This window comes from Schistocerca piceifrons, chromosome 1, assembly GCF_021461385.2.
Source record: "Schistocerca piceifrons isolate TAMUIC-IGC-003096 chromosome 1, iqSchPice1.1, whole genome shotgun sequence".
NCBI lineage: Eukaryota > Metazoa > Arthropoda > Insecta > Orthoptera > Acrididae > Schistocerca > Schistocerca piceifrons.
Genome location: NC_060138.1, coordinates 42,664,458 through 42,685,362, shown reverse-complemented (window position 1 = coordinate 42,685,362; position 20,905 = coordinate 42,664,458). Strand labels below are relative to the sequence as shown.

At 43.4% G+C, this 20,905-nt stretch overlaps 1 protein-coding gene across 1 annotated transcript in view; it reads left to right on the top strand.

Moving 5' to 3' along the window:
• LOC124780636 (integral membrane protein GPR180) overlaps window positions 1–19,560 on the top strand; it is a 63,112-nt gene extending 43,552 nt beyond the window's left edge. The window contains exons 4-6 of the mRNA XM_047253795.1: window positions 176–313; window positions 5,551–5,806; window positions 17,864–19,560. Coding sequence (XP_047109751.1) covers window positions 176–313; window positions 5,551–5,806; window positions 17,864–18,087 — 618 coding nt within the window. The 3' untranslated portion in view covers window positions 18,088–19,560. The remainder of the gene's footprint in view (window positions 1–175; window positions 314–5,550; window positions 5,807–17,863) is intronic.
• The last annotated feature ends 1,345 nt before the right edge of the window (window positions 19,561–20,905 follow it).

The following is a 20,905-nucleotide window of genomic DNA, read 5'->3' as shown; positions in this document are numbered from 1 at the left end:
ACATTCATGACCAATGATTCTGGCTATGTTGGCAGCAGTAGTTTTGTTGTGCCTGTCTGCGACTCAAATTCTCCATTATTTAGTTGCATAACAGCAGATTGAACATATTTTGATCAACTTTCTTGTAATTCTTTCAGTTTTTCAAATAGTTTCAATCTCTTTTTATTTTCTGCAGACTATCTTCATGCTGTTGCTGCTGCTCCTTGCAAAAGGATGGGCAATTACAAGACAAGAATTTACATGGAAGCCTCTTGTCTTTGGAATATGGTTCTTATATGGAATAGTACATGTACTGCTGTATGTGTGGAATATGGTATGTTTTACTTTTTTATTATTTATTTCTACTTACTTCTATTCACTTCTTCCAGTATACTGGGTGTTGTAACGGTGGCCCACGAACAACAACACAATGAGTGAGGACGGACACGACCGACGAAGGACCTTACAACACAACAATAACAGACAACAGAGTCACGAACCAAACAAGACAACCATGTCCACTCGTAAAGAAACACGAAAGTCAATACGCTGTCTAATGCTAGGTGATATGTCCTGAGACGCACGCGGGTTAGACTCGCAGGCTGAGCGACAGGCAGGCGCTTAAGAGTACAGGGCTGGGGAGGGAGCCGCCGATCCACCCGGAGGCGGAGAGGGCTGGCGGCAGGCCCTCGGGGAGACGGCAACTGGGGGCAGGGACGGTGACTCGAGGACCACATCCGTACCAGAAGGAGATAGGGACAGAGGTGGCGGCGCGAGTCCCGTGGCGGCACGCGGGCAGAGCTGATTATGTTGGCAGCGCTCCAAGCCTTTCAATGTCTGCACCGACATCACACGCTGCTCATGGGCCACGACGACCGTGGTGGGTGTCCAACCCACCTTGCGCCCGAACTCGCGGGCCCACGCTGCCGTGCCAGGGGCGTACCAGTGAGGGCCGGGAGCGGGGGCCGGAGGAGGATGGCATCAGCAAATGGAGCAGGATCCGCGGCCGTCACCCAAGAAGGAGCTCTGCCGGACTGCGACCGTCAATGGGCATGGTGTGATAGGTGATCAGAAACAGGGTGAGGGCCGACATGGTTGGAGATGTGTCGACCGCGTTAGTCAACTGTTGTTTAAAAGTGCGGACAAGCCTCTCCGCCGCGCCATTGGATGAAGGGTGGTGCAAAGGTGGGCTAGGGATATGTTTGATACTGTTGGCCTGACAGAAGTTGTGAAGGAGGATGCCGTGAATTGGGGACCATTATCGGAGACCATTGTGTGTGGAAAACCCTCGATGGCGAGAACCTGCCCGCGATGCAACAAACTGAGCACCCAAAGCCGCAATGCCGCAGGAATAACCACCCGATGGGCATCTGACTCCATGGCTAACAGAAGGACATCATCGGCCACAGAGAGCCTGTGGGACAGGTGTCACCAGGGGCTGAAATTGGACTGCATCTGATGAGTGATGTAGGACGGCCACCCATGGGCCACGTAGTTGAGAACCTGCCGCAAGACAGGGTCACGGCGGGCAGCTGCAGCAGTTTGAGCAGCCATAAGAGGCAGACCGTTCAGTGCATCCCGGCAGGCAGAATCAATGTGAAAGCAGAGGACCTCCTGTTGGTCAAAGGCAGGATCGGGGCTCGCTGGGAGATGTGACAAAGTGTCCGCATTAGCATGGTGGGCGGTAGGCTTATACCGGGTGATGTAAATGTAATTATGTAAAAACAATGCCCAGTGCTAGAGGCGAGCCATCCGCTCCGAAAGGTGAGAGTGGGGTCTGAGAAGTGTAACCAAGGGTTTATGGTCCATCAGGAGGGTGAACTTTGTCCCAAATAGATACGGGTGAAATTTTTGGACAGCAAACACGATCACCAGAGCCTCCTTTTCAATCTGGGAGTAGTTCCATTGTGCTGGGGTCAACATCTTATAGGCATAAGCGATGGGATATTCGGAGCTGTCGGCATCCCGGTGCGCAAGGACGGTCCCAATGCCGTACGCTGACGCAACTGCCGCCACAACCAAGGGACGGTCCGCGGAAAAGGGAATAAGACAAGGGGCAGGCTTCAGTATCACCTTAAAACGGAGAAAAGCCTGGTCACAGGCAGGGGTCCACTTAAAAGGTACCCCTTTGTGACGCAAGTGATTGAGGGGTTGAGCAATGGAGGCAGCCTGGGGCAAGAACTTTAAGTAATAAGTAACCTTGCCCAAAAACACTTGGAGTTCAGATAAGTCTTTGGGGTGAGGAAGGGCCTTAATGGCCGCGACATCACGACCCGATGGGCGAATGCCATCTTTGCTAAACCAGTGGCCTGAGTATTCCACTTCCGGTTGAAAAAAAACAACACTTGTCCAGCCGACAGCGTAAACCAGCAGACTACAGAGCATGAAATAAGGCGCTGAGGTTTTGCAAATGTTCCTGGCGGGAATGCCCAGTGACCAATATGTCATCCAGATAATTCACACAGGCAGGGATAGGCTGCGTAAGCTGCTCCAGGAACCCCTTAAAAATGGCCGGCGCCGAAGAGACACCAAAGGGAAGGTGCTTGTACTTATACAGTCCGAAAGGGGTGTTGACAACCATTATGTTCTGAGATTCGGCATCCAAGGGCAACTGGTGGTATGCTTCAGCCAGATCGATCTTAGAAAAATACTCTCCGCCGGTAAGCTTGGCAAGAAGGTCTTCCTGTCGGGGAATCGGGACTGAGGGACTGAGCATTGATTGTAGTGCCAAAGTCCACACATAGCTGAAGGGACCCATTGGGTTTCCATATGACCACCAGTGGAGTCGCCCATGCACTGTAAGTGACAGGCTCCAGCATGCCAGCGGCCTGGAGCCGATCAAGTTCCTGCTTGACCGCAGGCCGTAAGGCCACCAGAAGGGGCTGGGCCCAGAAAAAGCGAGGCTGTGCATCCGGCCGGAGGGTGAGTGCCCCTGAAAGCCGGAAGCACATCCGAGATCCAGTGAAAACGACGACGCAAAAGAGGAGCACAGATCGTCCATGTCCTGAAAGGAAACAGCCGTGGAAACGACCTGAACTTCATTGGACATTGAAAAGCCAAACAGTTGAAATGCATCCAGGCCAAATATATTCAAAGCCAACGGATGGTCGACGACAAAGAGGGTAAGGAGCCGGGGAACACGCTTGTACGTCGCCTAGACGACGAACTGCCCACGAAGGGGAATGGAACCGTCTCCGTAGGCAACCAAATGGCGAGAGGGAGGCGACAACGCAGGAGAGCCCAGCCCGGTATATGTCGCCATATTAATGAGGGAGACGGTGGCCTCAGTGTCGACCTGAAAACTGACATCCTCTGTGAAAATATGGTGTATGAGGAAAAGCTTCCACTCTGACGGGTTGTCCTGTGGGACGACCGATTGCAGAGCATGGACTGTGTCTTGAGGCCCAGGAGGGGCAGGACTGGAGCGAGTCGAGTGACTACGACAAACCGATCGGATGTGGCCCTCCTTGTTACACAGCGTGCATGTTTTCCAACGGTGGGGACAATCAGCCCGCGAATGTGCAGTAAAACACTGTGGGCAAGATAGAAGTGGGCCGCGCAACCGTCAACCGAAGGCACCAATGCCATAGAGACATCGGACAACGAGGAGTCACGATGGCGCTGGCCTCTGTCGGCTGGGCCACGTCGACGTTGCAAGGGCGGAACCCGCCATGACGCCGTGCCACTGCCACCTGCAGTCGCACCATAAGACGCTCCGTAGCCGCTTGAGCAATTTCAAAGGAGTGGGCAATGCAGAGAATCTCTTCCAAGGAGTGGTTGTCTAGTTTCAACGCCACAGTACAGACCTCAGGATCTGGAGCCAGCTGAACCACCACATCCCGGATCACGGAGTCCGCATACGGAGCCTTACACTGCTGATTGGTGCACGGAAAATTGCATCGATGGCTGAGACCCTGCAAGTCCGTGACCCAGGAACGATACGATTGACCAGGCTGTTTATAGTACTGGTGGAACTCCAGCCGAGAGGCAACCACATGGTAGCGTTGGGAATAATAGTTTGTCAGCAAAAGGCAGATCTCCTGGAAAGAGAGAGCCACAGGATCAGGCAATGGTGTCAACTTGCGGAGAAGAAAGAACGTGTCCGGAGAGGCCCAAGACAAAAACAATGACTGCTGCAAGGAGTCGTCCGTGACTGGAAAAGCTGTGAAATGTTGTTCCAGCCAATGTAAATAGGTTTCCCAGTCCTCTTTAGCGTCATTAAACGGTGTAAACGACGGCGGACGCGGGAAAGCATCGGACACCCGAGGAGTCTGAAGCTGTTGCGGTAACGTGTCCTGGGCATCGACTTTGTCCATTAGCAACTGCAGCAACTTTTGTAAGATGTCTAACTGGAGCTGCTGCTGCAAGAGCTGCTGCTGTTGCTCCAGCAGACAGACCAACTTCGCCTCCATACCAAGAATGACCACCGTTTATCTCGTCGCCAAAATGTGTAATGGTGACCGGAATGGTCGCAGGATTGTAGTGACGGAAATGCGGCGGGACCTGCGGAGCGGCCTGCGAACAACAACACAAGGGGAGAGGACGGACACTACCAACGAAGGACCTTATGACACAAGAACAGACAACAGAGTCACGAACCAAACAAGACAACCACGTCCATTCGTAAAGAAACATGAAAGTCAATACGCTGTCTAATGAAAGGCGATATGGCCTGAGTTGCACGCGAGGTTAGACTCGAAGGCTGAGCGACAGGCGGGCGTCTAAGTACTCAATCGGGGATGCTGCTATTGGTCGCTGCAACCACATGTTCCACTGTGGCGCCCTCACTCTAAATGCTGGCCAGGAGGCACGCGCCGCCACAGCTTATGGCGCAATGGTACAGAGACCTCTATGGGTCTTCGACGTCCATTACGTCTGGCGGGGATTCAAATTCTGTGGCGCATGGTACCAGACTGGGTGTCCATACACACTCCCCCAGGCTCCCCTCCCCCTCTGTCCCAGCTCTCTCTCTCTCTCTCTTTCTCTTTCTCTTTCTCTTTCTCTTTCTTGAAATGTCGTACGATGTAACATTTGATAGAAAGCCTCTGATGAAGTACACTTTGTGGCAACACTGCTGGTGCAAGTGCTAACAAATTATTATTCCTCCCTATTTCTAAGACACTGAACCAGACAACGTCGTAATGCCCACAAAACCAGTGTCAGCAGAAATACTACTATTCTTTGTTTAACCTGGAGACTTTGCTTTTTACTTCTGGAATTGGGTTCTACTTTTGTTACAGTTTGATTTTCATTTCACTTTGTGAATATTCTGCTATTACAGAACATGTTGGCAGTAACTTTTCTGAGTTCTATTGCTCCAAAATGAACATGGACAGTTCTGCTGCCTTCACAGTGCTCCAAACTTTGTTACTGTTGAGAGCAAGAGAAAAGATAATGTAATTTTTATATATTTTTAAGTTCTATGTATCAGTCTGACCTTTATTCATTTAAAGACAGATTGTCTAAGAAGCAATCACTGCAACTGAGAAAACTGAAATAATTTATATTTTAAAGCTGTTTTATGAAGGATCTTTTATCTTGTCTAACTTCCCTTTATATTTATTTTTGCAGACAGAAGTTGACATTATTGAAGATATTGACCAATACCAGACCTGGCCTGGGTGGCTCATTATTGTGTTCAGAAGTCTTATTATGATATGGTTCCTTTTTGAATTGAGGAGCACAATGAGATATGAGCACAACATCCAAAAACTTAATTTTTTCCTTCACTTTGGAGCTTCAGCTCTTGTCTGGTTTATATATTTACCAGTTGTTGCATTAATTGCACTGCAAGTCTCAACACTTTGGAGATTTAAATTGCTTCTGGGTAAGTGAACAAAAATGAAAATAATACAATATCACCTGATAGGATTAAAATTTTTAATCAATTGAAGAAGTCAGAGATTATCTTAAATATGTCTTTAATGTTGTGACTTCTTTGGGATGGCTTGTTTATAGCAAAGTTCCCCTAGAAATTTTCATATTTGTAACATTGTAGGCCACTTCCTGTTTCGTACATTATAATGAATCTGAAATGTGTCAACTGTAAGAGAGAGAGAAGTGAAGATTGGCAGTCACACTAACTAACCATTCTAGCTAAGGGAAAAAACCAAGAAAATATATGTGGATCTGTCGTTATTATCCCACAATGTGGAATTTCATTGGATGTTGCTGTGGCTACTTGAATTATTTTCAGCGTGATGAAGATATTAAAAAAAAAATTAAAAAAAAAAAAAAGATAGTGCTTAGAACAGCGCAGTGTGTAACAAAATAATGTGTTGTTTATACCAAGTATACATTGCCCTCTATGTAGAACTGTGTATATACTTAAAAAGAGAACTATGGAAAATTAATAGAATTTAAGAATAAAAGTGCCACCTCACTGAATAGTAGAATCATTTATATGTTGACAGGTACACAAAAAAGACTGAAAACTTTGCTAGCTTTTGGGCAAATCCATTTTCAAACTAGAGCACCCCTCCCTGACACACACACACACACACACACACACACACACACACACACACCTTTACTGCTATGTTTTACTGGCTGAATACATAGTGCTGGGACTGTTCTGTTGGTTTACTGGGGTTGAACAGTTGTGTCAGGTGGATTACGTGAGGGTGGAGAAGATACAGGAAGTGGGACTGAGAGTTGGGAAAGAGTGACTGACAGCTGGAAGAGAAGCAGTAGGGCCACAGGATAGGAGTGTGTGAGGAAGAGGCAACACATGTGTGGGATTAGAGTGAGATGTAGGCACCAGCACAAGTGATTTAGTGCATCATATGATGGCTGTGGCGTTGTGGAGTGGTTTGAGAGGGAGTGACAGAACATAGAAAGGGGAGACTGCAGGGAAGAGGATGAGCGGAGCGGGTTGGTGTGGTGCAGGGAGCTAGAGCAGTTGGAGGCCAGTATTATTACAGGAATGAAGGATATGTTGTAAGAATAACTCCCACCTATGTAGCTCAGTGAAGCTGGTGTTGGGGGAGGGATCCAGATGGCACAGGTTATGAACCAGTCATTGTAATTTAGCATTTTATGCTCAGCTTTGTGTTCAGCCTCTGGATAGTCAACTTTGCTCTTTGCCACGATTTGGCAGTGGCCTTTCATTTGGATTGACAGCTGGTTGGTGGACAGCTCATAAAATACTGTCTAGAAATTGCAGCAGACATAGTATATGACATGACTGCTTTCACAAGTGGCTCTGTGTCTAACTGTATAGGATAAGCCTGTCTCAGGACTGGAATAGGATATACTGGGCATATCAGACAGGTCTTGCACAGGGATATGACCCATGTGGCTAGGAGTTGCGAGTTGATATGGCATAAGCATGGAAAAGAATGTTGTGTAGATTGGGTGGACACTGGCATACCACTGTGGGAGGTGTGGGAAGGATTGTGAGTAGGAAGTTCCTCATTTTCAAGCATGGTGTTGTAATTAGATACAAGTACAACATGACCAGTGGACTGAACACAACTTTATTCCACAGAAGCATCAACAACTTGAACACAGTAGTTAAGTAACAGTCAGGAGGAACCAATTATGTATAAAAAGAGCTGTAGCTATACACATAGAGAACTGAAGCTGAACATAGCTCAGCTAGCCTGAAGAGGCACGGTGGCTGCACAGGTTGATGCCCAGGTGGAGAACACAGGAAATCTAACAGTGTCCTTGGCTGGCACCTATGGAGTAGCTCTGCCAGGCTCTTCTTGCCGAGGGCATGAATAATATGAGGAGAGAAACCATTCTGAGGCACCGTTGGGCGAAGAGTTGGCACCATACTTTTTCATTTTAGCTTTAAACATTTGCACTAGGCATTCCATCTCACCATTAGATCATGGATGGAATGGCGGGACGAGGATGTGACAGATACCACAGGGATCACAAAATTCTGCCGATGAAAATTCTGGACCATTATCAGATGCTAATGTTGTGGGCAAGGCTTCGAGTAAAAAATTTTGGGCAATGCTGCGATAGTGACCGTTGTGAATTTGGAAACACAACAAATATCATACAGAAAATGAGAACATGTCAACGACCAACAGCCAATAAGTGTTGAGAAAGGGGCCAGTGAAATCCACATGTATGTGGCCACATGCATGCAGCCACATGCATGCGACAGCGTCAGCCAAGGAGACAATGATGCCTAGGGAGCTGATTGGTGTGTCGCACACTATAAACAGGAGGCAATTAGGCAGGTAACATCACCATCCAAGCCAGGCCAAAATGCGTATTGTTGGACCAATGCTTTTGTACATGACATACCCCCAGTGATCAGCATGTACGAAATGGAGAGTCTCCAAACAAACCACTGTGGAGATCACTACCTGAGGGGCTATGTGATCCATGTCTAAAAGCAGAGTACCATCCGTAACTGAGAACCATTGTTGAAAGGTATAATAATTCCAGAGGGGTCAGACACACAATAAGGTGGTGAATCTGGCCAACCATGTTGTATGAATGTTATGACCTGCGAAACGGGATCTGAAGCTACAGCATTTGTGATCTGTGCGCTAGTTACAGGAAAACCAGCAACTGTCTGCTGTGCGGCGACATCGAGGTGGAAACAAAGCAATTCCTCCTGATCTAATTCTGGATCTATACCAGCTGGTAGGCTGGACAGAGGCATTGGCATTTGCGTGTTGATTCCAAGGGTGTTAATGAATCTTGTAGTTCTGACACAAAAGGAGAAGAGTCCAAAGTTGAATGCGATGTGCCGATAGATCTGGTAATAATGCAGAATGACTGAATAAGGAAACCAGTGATTTGTGATCAGTAACCAGGTGGAATTTGGTACCATAAAGAAAAACATTTAATTTCTTCACAGCATAGGCAGTGACCAAAGCTTCCTTTTCTCTCTGAGAGTACCTAGTTTGAGCAGGAGTCAGCATTTTTGAGGCATAAGCAGTAGGCTGCTCAGAGCCATCAGGACATCTGTGGGCCAGTGCCGCCCCAGCCTGTACTGTGAAACGTCCATCACAAGGACCAAATGGAGGCCTGATTAGTATGTGACTAAGCAGTGTGCCGACTGCAACATGATCTTAAGAGTGGAAAACGTGGTTTCACAAACTGGCAACCAGCAAAACTGACTCTGTTTGCACAGCAACACATTTAACGGCCTCACAATTGTCACTGCCCCAGGCAAAAATTTATGGCAGTAAGAGAAATGTCTAGGAAAATCTGAAGTTCTATGAGTGACCGGGGGGCGGGGGGGGGGGGGGGGGGGGGGGGGTCGCCATGGAAGTGGCACAATATCAGAAACATGTTGATGCAGGGGTTTGAGGCCCATGCGAGAAACTTCAAACCCAAGATAAACTATAGAAGGTTGAAAAAGTTGACGTTTTTTTAAAGTACACTTCAACCCGGCCTCTTGGAGGACAGAAAAAAAGAGTACAAATATTTTGTTCCTCAGTGGAGGCACCAAAAACAAAAATTTCACCCGAATAGTTTGCACAACCTGGCCCAGATGCTGTAAGTTGTTCCAAAAATTGATGAAAAATAGCAGAAGTGCCGGCGACTCCAAAAGGTAACCACAAGTATCGGTACAGTCCAAAAGGTGTATTGACAACTAACATACGTTGTGACTCTGTATCTGAAGGGAGTTGTAAATAGGCATCTGACAAGTCAGTTTTTGAGAAACATTGACCACCGGATAACTTTGCAAAGAATTCATCTGGGTGAGGTATTGGGTATGTATCCACTATGGATTGTGCGTTCACAGAAACTTCAAAATCACCACAGAGGCAGAAGTGGCCCAACAGTTTCTTTACTATAAATAAGGGAGTAGATCATTCACTGGATGCAATAGGCCAAACAATCGCGTATTCCATGAGGCGATCTAATTCATCCTTGACTTGGTCCCTGAGTGCAACTAGAACCAGAGGGACCCAGAAAACACAAGGCTGACCAGAAGGTAATGTGCATTTGAAAATGTTGGCATACCCCAATTCAGGAGAGAACAAAGAGGAAAACTCAGAACATAGTTCATCTAACTGCGTTTAGAACACTTGTTCACATATTAAATTCACTTTATCTGAAGTGTAAAACCAAACAGCTGAAAAGTGCCTAATCCCAAAAGATTCTCCATATGTGTGTTATCTACAACAAGAAATGTAAGTGACTGGACTACTGAATTGTAGATCACTGTCGCAGAGAATTGAGTGAGAGTAGGAATACTCCGTTTTACTGTAATTTAGTAACTTTCTTGACACAGGGAGAAGCAGAGGGGAGACCAAGTTGATATACCGCATATAACTGAATAATCCATGCCTTCAAATAATCCACGCATCCTAATTTTGTGAGAGAGAAGAAAAAATTTTTTGCTTTAATTTGTTTTATTTACAAAAAAAAATTGTTGTAATGTAATGATGTGTTCAGAATTACATATAATATCAATTGATTTGAAGAAATGTGTCATAATCTATAATCCTCACATACTGTAGTAGAGACTGATAAATCATTAAAACACAGCGAATTCAGCAGCATGCAGGTGGTCAGCTGGCAGGCCTACCAGCTGGTCCATTAGCCAAGTGGCCAGCCCGGGAACATTATCCCTGCCGGCTGGGGCTCTAGACCCACCTACAATAAAAAAATTTAAAAAATGTGAATTACCATGTTTAAGAATGTAATATTAATATGTGCAATAAAATATTTTAGTCAGTACATATGTTGGCTTACCTCTCTATTCATCATCACTTTCATTGTCATCACTGGTGAGAGAACAATTGTTGTCGTCACCATCTCCTCATAGAGTGTCATCCTCTGTTCCGTCCAGTGTATGTGTGATACCACATTTTTTGAAGGATTTTTTTTCCACCAGTGGTCGCAGAATGGAGTCCCATGCACTTTTCACCCACTCACTAATCTGGGGCAAATCCAGCCGTTTGATTTTATCACTGGTTGTGAACTTGTGTTTTTCATCAGCCGTCCATTGCATATATCGCTGTTTATGTGCGGCTTTGAATGGACAATTTGTACACGCATGTAGCGGTTGTAAAGTGGATGTTAGGCCTCCAGGTATAATGACCAAGCCAGTTTTCCCGTATTGTACTAGGATAGTCCCAAAAGTAAGGTCTCCTAATTTTTTATAAGTACATAGACCTGTTTATTTCTACAATGGTTTACATCAGTCTACAGCTTGAACATTTAGTTATTTTTCGACATAATCTCCATTTCTATCGATGCATTTTTGTAGACACTGTGGCAGTTTTTGTATGCCCATGTCATACCAGCTCGCTGCCATGCTGTTCAGAAAGTTATGAACCTCTTCTCTCACCTCGTCATCGCAGCTGAATCGCTTTCCGGCCAAATGTTCTTTTAACTTAGAGAACAGGTGATAGTCACTGGGCGCCAAGTCAGGACTGTAGGGTGGGTGGGTGATTATGTTCCACTGAAACTGTTGCAGGAGAGCAATGGTTTGCCGAGCGATGTGTGGGCAAGTGTTGTCATAGAGAATGTGTATGCCCTTGCTCAACATTCCTCTTCTCCGGTTCTGAATTGCCCATTTGAGTTTTTTCAGAGTCTCACAGTACCTGTTAGCATCAATTGTGGTCCCAGCGATTCAGCTCCGACGATGAGGTGAAAGAAGAGGTTCATAACTTTCTGAACAGCATGGCAGAGAGCTGGTATGACGTGGGCATACAAAAACTGCCACAGCGCCTACAAAAATGCATAGACAGAAATGGTGATTATGTCGAAAAATAGCTAAATGTTCAAGCTGTAAACTAATGTAAACCATTGTAGAAATAAACAGGTCTATGTACTTATAAAAAAAATAGGAGACCTTACTTTTGGGATTACCCTCATCATTTCTCTTGCACTTCCTTAGTTGTATGTCCGTGGAAGCTGTCCAGGACTAACATGTTAATGTAAATTCAGTAACGGGCCAGGACGACATTGCCAAACATGAATCACCAAGTCAACCACAAGGTCATTGTCCGTCCACCCTTTCAGATTCACTCTCATTAATATTCCTTTCACTGATATTTTCGGAATAGTTTTTCTTTTAAATATCACATAAGGTGGTAGCTTTTGTCCATCACCAGTTACTCATCACGTCACTGTACACCTTTCCTTCTCACTGCCACCAGTTGGTATCATGAAGCTGGATTCTCCTGTTTATGGAGTTGTCGAGCGGCATCTCAAAATAGACTGGCATTTGGTCCGCGTTACCAGTTTGCGATAATATAGGGTAGACTGGCATTTGGTCTGCATTACCAGTTTGCGATAATATAGGGCTGTTCACATCTCAGATTTATCATGTAACGATGAAAATGCACATTTTTTCTGCATAATCACATGGAAGCCATTGAGCAGTGGTAGTTTTTCTCCGGAATACTAATCCATTTCAGTTGAAAAATTTTGATAGGCAGCCTCGAATAGCTTTGAAACTAGTAATGCCTAGTTCTTTGGCTAAAGCCAATGCTTCAAGTTGGCACAATTCACTTGTCATCGCATATCCATATTGTTGCTTCTGATCTTCATAATAGCAGAGTCTTTTTTTGAGATCCAGATGCTTCACTTTTTGGCTGAGAAATTCCTGGCAATTACTGGTAGTTTCTTGAGGCCACGTTTAATTTCTTGGAGCCACATTTTGTTTCTTTGCCAGTTGCGAATACAACTCTCTCTCAAATCGTACTTTCTTTCCACTGCACGGTTTCCAATGTTCGTGGCTTCTTCAATAATTTTCAGTTTTTCTTTAGCAGTATATGAGCAATAACGAGAACTTGTAGCCATGATTAACAAGTTTTAAAATGTTATTAATATTTCACTTCTAACATGTTACTGACACATCACAGACTGAGACCACAACAATGCAATAGTATAATGAGATCTATTGTTGGAGGCAGAGCAGTACCAACCTTGTTTTGAATAGCCTGCACATCCCAGTTTTTGTCCATAAATTCGGAAAAAAACGTGTGCAGATTATTCGAGTATATATGGTAAGTTCGGAAGTTTAACAAGGTTATTGCAGCTCCTGTATCTACTTGCATGTGCAGAAGTTACAAGGTTATTGCAGCTCCTGTATCTACTTGCATGTGCAGAAGTTAAAAAACCACAATATCAATGAAAAGCTTGTTTGACGCAACAGAAATAGCCAATACAATGTTTACATCCAAATCAGCATCAGAATCATTGTGTTGAATTTTTGCATTACAAACAGTAGGAATATGGTCTTTTTTGTTCCATTTTGGTCAGTCTGGGCACTCCTGTTTAATGAAACAATAAGGGCAGGGTGGGAGCATGAATTGCTTATGTTGTTGTCTACGAGCCCTGTCTACGTTGTTGGTGCGGCTGCTGCTGGGAGTGAGGCATGCTGCCTTGACACTGTGATAGTGTGCAGACCGCCGTGACCACGTCTTCCTCCTGTGAACTGTCTGAAGCTCGGTGTGGAGGAGAGGGTTGGGTTTGCTATACCTTACACCACAATTCAGTTTGAATGACCGTGCAGCTCATGACACTTCGAATGATTGTGCAGTATCTAAAACCTCAGCGAGGGATGGATTTTCACACTGGAGGAGACACTCTCACACCTCACGATCCAGAGCTAAACGAATGATAACATCTCTCACCATCTGATCGACATATGGCTCTTTATGCACATCGGACACAAAATGACGATGAGGATGTAACCCGTGGAGTTCAGCTGCCCTTGCTCGATAGGATTGCTTGGTTGCATCTTACAGCGGTAAAACTCAACCTGGCGTGCAATAATGTGGGCACACTTATAGTAGTCTTTTGAAAGAAGTTCACACATTTGATCAAACATTAAAGAAGATGGATCCTGCAAAGTAGCAAGTTGACGTAGGACCTGATACATTCTTCGCAATATCCATTAAAGAAACAAGACACCACATAAAATAGTGTCAGTAACCCCAAAAGCTTGAAAGTGAAAATGTTGTCGCAGGCATTTCTCATATGTGCCCCATTCCTCAAAAGACTCATCGTATCTAGTGAAGGGAAAACGTGGGGGCCGTGGAGGACAAAACAACAGGTGACACAGGCTAACGAGCATGTCGACTAGACAAAACATAAGCCAATGATTAAAGTACCTGAGTCTAATTGTCCGGTGCTTGTGATTGGCAGTGCAATGCCGTGGTGAATGTTTCTTATGTTTGACCAATCAATGAAAAATATGAGACTGAATACAACTTTATTCCATGGAAGTATTAACAACTTGAAACACAGTATTTAAGTAACATTCAGCAGGAACCAATTATGTGTACAAAGATCTGTAGCAATACACATAGAGAACTGAGGCCGAGCATAGCTTTTGCTTGTGTCTGTGTATGTGCAGATGGATACGTGTGTGTGTGCGAGTGTATACCTGTCCTTTTTTCCCCCTAAGGTAAGTCTTTCCACTCCCAGGATTGGAATGACTCCTTACCCTCTCCCTTAAAACCCACATCCTTTCGTATTTCCCTCTCCTTCCATCTTTCCTGATGAAGCAACCGTTGGTTGCGAAAGCTTGAATTTTGTGTGTATGTTTGTGTGTCTATCAACCTGCCAGCACTTTCGTTTGATAAGTCACATCATCTTTGTTTTCAGATATATTTTTCCCACGTGGAATGGTTCCCTCTATATGTATACTCCAAATCCCACGCCACTTTCCTTGACGTTGACCTCCATCTGTCCAATGGCCAGCTTCACACGTCCGTCCACATCAAACCCTCTAACAAGCAACAGTACCTGCATTATGACAGCTGCCACCCATTCCACATCAAACGGTCCCTTCCCTACAGCCTAGGTCTTCGTGGCAAACGAATCTGCTCCAGTCCGGAATCCCTGAACCATTACACCAACAACCTGACGACAGCTTTCGCATCCCGTAACCCTCCCGACCTGGTACAGAAGCAAATAACCAGAGCCACTTCCTCATCCCCTCAAACCCAGAACCTCCCACAGAAGAACCACAAAAGTGCCCCACTTGTGACAGGATACTTTCCGGGACTGGACGAGACTCTGAATGTGGCTCTCCAGCAGGGATACGACTTCCTCAAATCCTGCCCTGAAATGAGATCCATCCTCCATGAAATCCTCCCCACTCCACCAAGAGTGTCTTTCCGCCGTCCACCTAACCTTCGTAACCTGTTAGTTCATCCTTATGAAATCCCCAAACATCTTCCCTACCCTCTGGCTCCTATCCTTGTAACCGCTCCCGGTGTAAAACCTGTCCCATGCACCCTCCCATCACCACTTTCTCCAGTCCTGTAACCCGGAAAGTGTACACGATCAAAGGCAGAGCCACGTGTGAAAGCACCCACGTGATTTACCAACTGACCTGCCTACACTGTGATGCATTCTATGTGGGAATGTCCAGCAACAAACTGTCCATTCGCATGAATGGACACAGGCAGACAGTGTTTGTTGGTAATGAGGATCACCCTGGGCTAAACATGCCTTGGTGCACGGCCAGCACATCTTGGCACAGTGTTACACCGTCCGGGTTATCTGGATACTTCCCAGCAACACCAACCTATCCGAACTCCGGAGTTGAGAACTTGCTCTTCAATATATCCTCTCTTCCCGTTACCCACCAGGCCTCAATCTCCGCTAATTTCAAGTTGCCGCCACTCGTACCTCACCTGTCATTCAACAACATCTTTGCCTCTGCACTTCCGCCTCGACTGACATCTCTGCCCAAACTCTTTGTCTTTAAATATGTCTGCTTGTGTCTGTAATATGTGTGGATGGATATGTGTGTGTGTGTGTGTGTGTGTGTGTGTGTGTGTGTGTGTGTGAGTGAGTGAGTGTATACCTGTCCTTTTTTCCCCCTAAGGTAAGTCTTTCCGCTCCCGGGATTGGAATGACTCCTTACCCTCTCCCTTAAAACCCACATCCTTTCGTCTTTCCCTCTCCTTCCCTCTTTCCTGATGAAGCAACCGTTGGTTGCTAAAGCTTGAATTTTGTCTGTATGTTTGTGTTTGTTTGTGTGTCTATCAACCTGCCAGCGCTTTCGTTTGGTAAGTCACATCATCTTTGTTTTTATAATATATATGGTTCAGCCGTTTCAGTCCAGGATGACAGAGGTGGAAAGGCTGTCGCCTGAAGCTCTTGCGACTGGGTGTAATGCCTTGGAGGAAAAAATTTGAGCATGTCGAAAAACGTATTCCACAGACAATGAAAGATATCATCGGTAATCATGAACACCTAATGATTTGTCTTGGTGATGATGACAATAAAGTTGGTTTTGGCACTGATTACAACAACAGTTGTGATGGGGAGCTGGATGGAATTGCACCATTGTCTCCTTAAATTTCTGAGTGAAGAGCTACAAGTATCGGTTATTTATTGCATAATTGTCATTATAAAACCCAGAGAATAGAAATTACAGTCTCAGTTATTATTTATTTCATAAACTATGTACTGTATTGTTTTCAAGACACCAGTCACCTTCGAATGCTTATTTCCCATATTTCTTTGCTCAGTTATGCAAAGTGTGTGCTTTGTTATGCTTAAATCTACATTATTATGCTGCTGTTTACTTGCCCTCATTGTGGTAGCGAATCAAGACATGGTGTTGTTGCTGTATATGAAGGTGCCTTAAATAGTTACAAAAAGAGATCCTACTGTAATAGGGTGTGTATGCCTGGGATTTGGCGAAGGAAATTATTCGTACAGTTTGTTAACTGAAAGTTGGATGATCAACTTCCTTGTCCTTCCTTCGGTTGGTAGTAATTTAATTTCAGTTGCAGCCAGCATTACGCATCTGACAGTATTGTATGAAGTAGCTATTGTCTGCTATATTCACTCTATTTCGTACTGTTCCCTTTCCTTGTGATAAGTGTATATAATTGTTGTACTGATGATCTTTATTAAAAATTTCAATACACAATTTGATTTCAGATTTGATTATGAACAACATTTAAGTGACTCTCACCTCATGCGTGACATCTGTTTTCACGGAAACATTGAAGCACAGGTTAGGGTACCTGGACTGCAGTAGGCAGGTGTCCACGCCACATAGATCCGCATGCCGTGGCAGTCTTTGTGGGGTCCGGCCCTGTAACCTCCGCTCCTTCAACCCCCTCTGGCAATTGGTGAACTTCCAGTTAACATACTGTAGCCTATCTTCGATATGCGAGCCTAGGCTGTGGGCTGTTAGTTGGGGTTTGGTTGGCAAGAGCAGACTAACTAGCTACAGTGGGCCATCCAGGATTGTTGACTAAGGCAGGGCTTCGAGGTGGAGAAGTCGGCCACTTGACAGATACCCCGTGTCAGGTAATCAGTTCATCGCAACAATGGTGGAGCCTATGTCTGCTGGGAGAATGTTTAAATCAGTGTATGTTTGGATGTGGCAGATGTCTGCAGGACTGCAGCCCTGGCACAGTGTATTCCTCTGGCCCATCATCGCCATACAGTGTGTGTGTGTGTTCAGTCTTGTTTATGTGCCTATCGGTGACTCAGCACCTTTACTATTCAGTACTCCTTTACTCCTAAATTACTTACGGAATGCTTTATTTATCAGTTAGCATCCGTTGTAACTGGATATAAAATACTTCCAACATAACACGTGGGATGGCATGGATAGAAAAATAGTTTAATTTGTAAGAATTCAGCTGATGTCTTTGAATTGCAGTTGTCTTTTATGCAGTCTCCACAGTGTACATTCCATATTAAGATTGTTTAAAGTTAACTTAATGAGAACAAACAATTTTGTTTGGTTTTCTCCCCTCCTCACACTCCCTCCATTGTATACTATGTTTCCAAACCTTTTGTTATGTACATAGCTAAAGAACATAAAGCTATATGGAATACTAAAAATACACAGGAACTAAATTCAGTTTTGGAGACAATGTGCTCATAAGTACTAGCCAAATGTATGAGGTTTGTGTGACACTAACAAGTATAACAGCTGATTGAATATACTTTTGTCATGTTGCAGGTATCACATACTCAGCAGATTGCCTTGCTTTCTGTGTGATGACACATTTGTTGTGGCCCACACGTAGTGAGCAATATTTCTTATTGGCTGAAGATGTGGATTTGACTGATGAATTAGAGGAATTCAATGAAGCACCTCACATTATCAACAGCACAAAAGTGCTCGGCCACCACCTTCTGCCACAGCTTGATAAGCAGACTGACCATGCAAAGGTCATTGCATGAAATTTTGTGTACAGATATTGAAATGTGATTTTTATATTTATTTACAATGTTTTTAAACATTTTGTAAAGAGCGGGAGTACAGGTGGTTAACAGTGTCTGTAAGAATTTACTGTTGACTTTATTTCTGAAATCTTGGTTTTGCTCTTCAGTGTAGGATTGACCATAATGATAACACTAGACTTTAATTCAGAAGCATGTAGGTAAGAATAAACAGAATGAGAAATAGTTAAAACTGCATTTCAGGAAAAAGCTTATAGTAGGGAAATTCTGCAATAGTTTATAGAATCAAGCTTTGGGATTGATTCCGGTATGTTGCTGGATTTTACCTGAAGTAGGGAAAAAATATTAGGAGAGACTTAGTCTGCAGATTACCTCAATGCTTGCTTTGTTAACAGTTATTCATTTTTCACAGACTTTAAAACAAATTTTGTCTTATCCATCATGCCTATAGGAATGATTTATACAACGAACAAAGAAAACTTGGATGTACAGATTTGTAATGAAATGTGTAGTATTAGTATAAGCCTCTGTTTTCTTTGTTTCTATTGTGAGTGAAGCTTAGAATAGCTTATACAAAAGCATCTTTTCAGTGCTGTCAATCCCTAACATATTCCATAATGTTAAGTCATTGTTTCCCCTCCACCTGTATTTGTATTAACTACTTTTTTCCTTCTTTTTTTTTTAAGAAAAATAAGTATATAAATCAAATTTTATATTTTACGCTCAATATTGTTGTAGTAGGTCACAAGAAAACTGTTTTTATGTTGAGAACTGTAAGTTCTCTCTAATATTAACACATCATTTGTGTTGGAATGTTAAAGTGTACAGGCATTATCCATAGTGATGTTTGTGTACTAGTAACAGTGTGTTTGTACAGTGTCAAACATCCTCAGTAACCGAAGAAGTGATAGTGGGTGCCAAAGCCCAGTTTCCTTTCATATGAATGGCACTTTATTAATCGTAGCATTTAAATAGTATTATTGTTTTTTGTTTTTTTTTTTTTTATCCTCATAATTCAGTAAAGAACACAAATTAGCAGGGTTACTTGCTGGGGTGTAAAACTTTTTTTATTAATTTTTAAACTTTTTATTATGTATGTGATAGTTTTAACAGTATTAAACTGTGAATATACTGTTGTATGTAAATATCTCATAAAGTTTACACATTATTGTGCTACCATTTTCACTTTTTCTTGTAATCATTGTGAGATATGATGCTAAACTATCTGTACTTCCATTCTGAGATATGAAAAGAAGATACTGAGAAACAAATTTGATATTGTTACAAGTGTTCCTATATGCTGTAGTCTTATATCTACATATTTTCACAACTACAATTCTCATGTTCTGTGAATTGAACATATTGTAATGTAAATATGGGCCCGGTTGATATAAAAGGTCACATTAGGCTGTGTATTGTGAGTTTTTCTGCAGTAATTTTTTAAAAACAGAAAAATATATCATTATTTTGCTACGCATTGTCTCATTTTCATCTCTATCTTCATCCTTTTCCTCTGAAACCTCTGGTTGTAAATTTACAGAAAAATGCTGAAAACAAATCTCAAATATGCAAAAGAGGTAATTGTTGCTATTACATTAATACCACAGTTTCTTAGAGAAGATATCCAAAATCAGACATACGTGAAATACATAGAAGTACAATCTTTTCAGTTTAAACAGAATAATAAGATTTAGTGCAAAGAAAATATTTAAATTAACTAGAAAGGTTTTGCAAACCTTACATGCATTCATTGTTTACTGTTGGCTTCCTCGTCAAATGTGATTTGGGACTCTGTTTAAAGCAGTCAGCCATGCTAGCAAAAGTTGGTGAGGTTAAATACTACAATTATAAAAATGTGTTTCAGTTTTCCACCAAAGCTGAGTTGAAAACAATGAGGCTGTATGCTTAACAATTTTAGCTTTCATGATTTCCTTTTGAAATTTAATCTTATTACTCTTTGCACTTGTATCTGGGCAACACATAATGTTGAGAAATTATTAAAAACTCTTGAGTTTGCAAAACTTATCTTTACGTTTCAAACTACTCCCCTTCTTGTTATATTCACCACTGTCTCCTCTATGTATTTTTAAGGAAGTCTGCAAAGTGTGCATCTTCCTTAGAAGATTGTTCAGAAAAACTTCATAGTTGGATGCAGCCACTTTCAGAGACTCAAAATGGTGGTCATGAATCTACATATACATCTATACTCCAAAAACCACCTTACAATGTGCGGCGGAGGATAATTCTGATACCACTATCTGTTCCCCGACTTCCCTGTTCTATTCCCAGATGGAGTGTGGGAAGAATGACCATCAGTAAATATTCGTATTAACTCTGGTAATTTCTCAGATTTTCTTGTTGTGGTCATTTTGCGAGTATATGTGGGAGGAAAAAATATGTTGCCTGACTCTCCTTACAATGTACATTCTCAAAATTTCAATAGTAAGCCTCACCATGGCGCACAGTGCCTCTCTTGTAACGTTTTTCATTGGACTTTGTTGAACATATTCTCATGGCAACAAAACAATCGTGTAATGCTGTGATGAAACCCATTGCTCTTAGTAGAACCTTATCTGCCTCTTCCATCCAACCTGGTGAGGGTCTCTGACTGATACTCAGGAATAGGTCGAACAAGTGTTTTACGATCTACTTCTTTCACAGGTGAATCATATTTCCTTGAGATTCTTCCCATTAATCTCCACTTGGTTTCTGTGTTTATTCCTCTTTAGGTTGCACGGGATAGTTACTCCTAGGTATTTTATTGTAATTACTGTTTCCAGTGATTTTTTCCCAATAGTATAATCATACAGTACTGGAT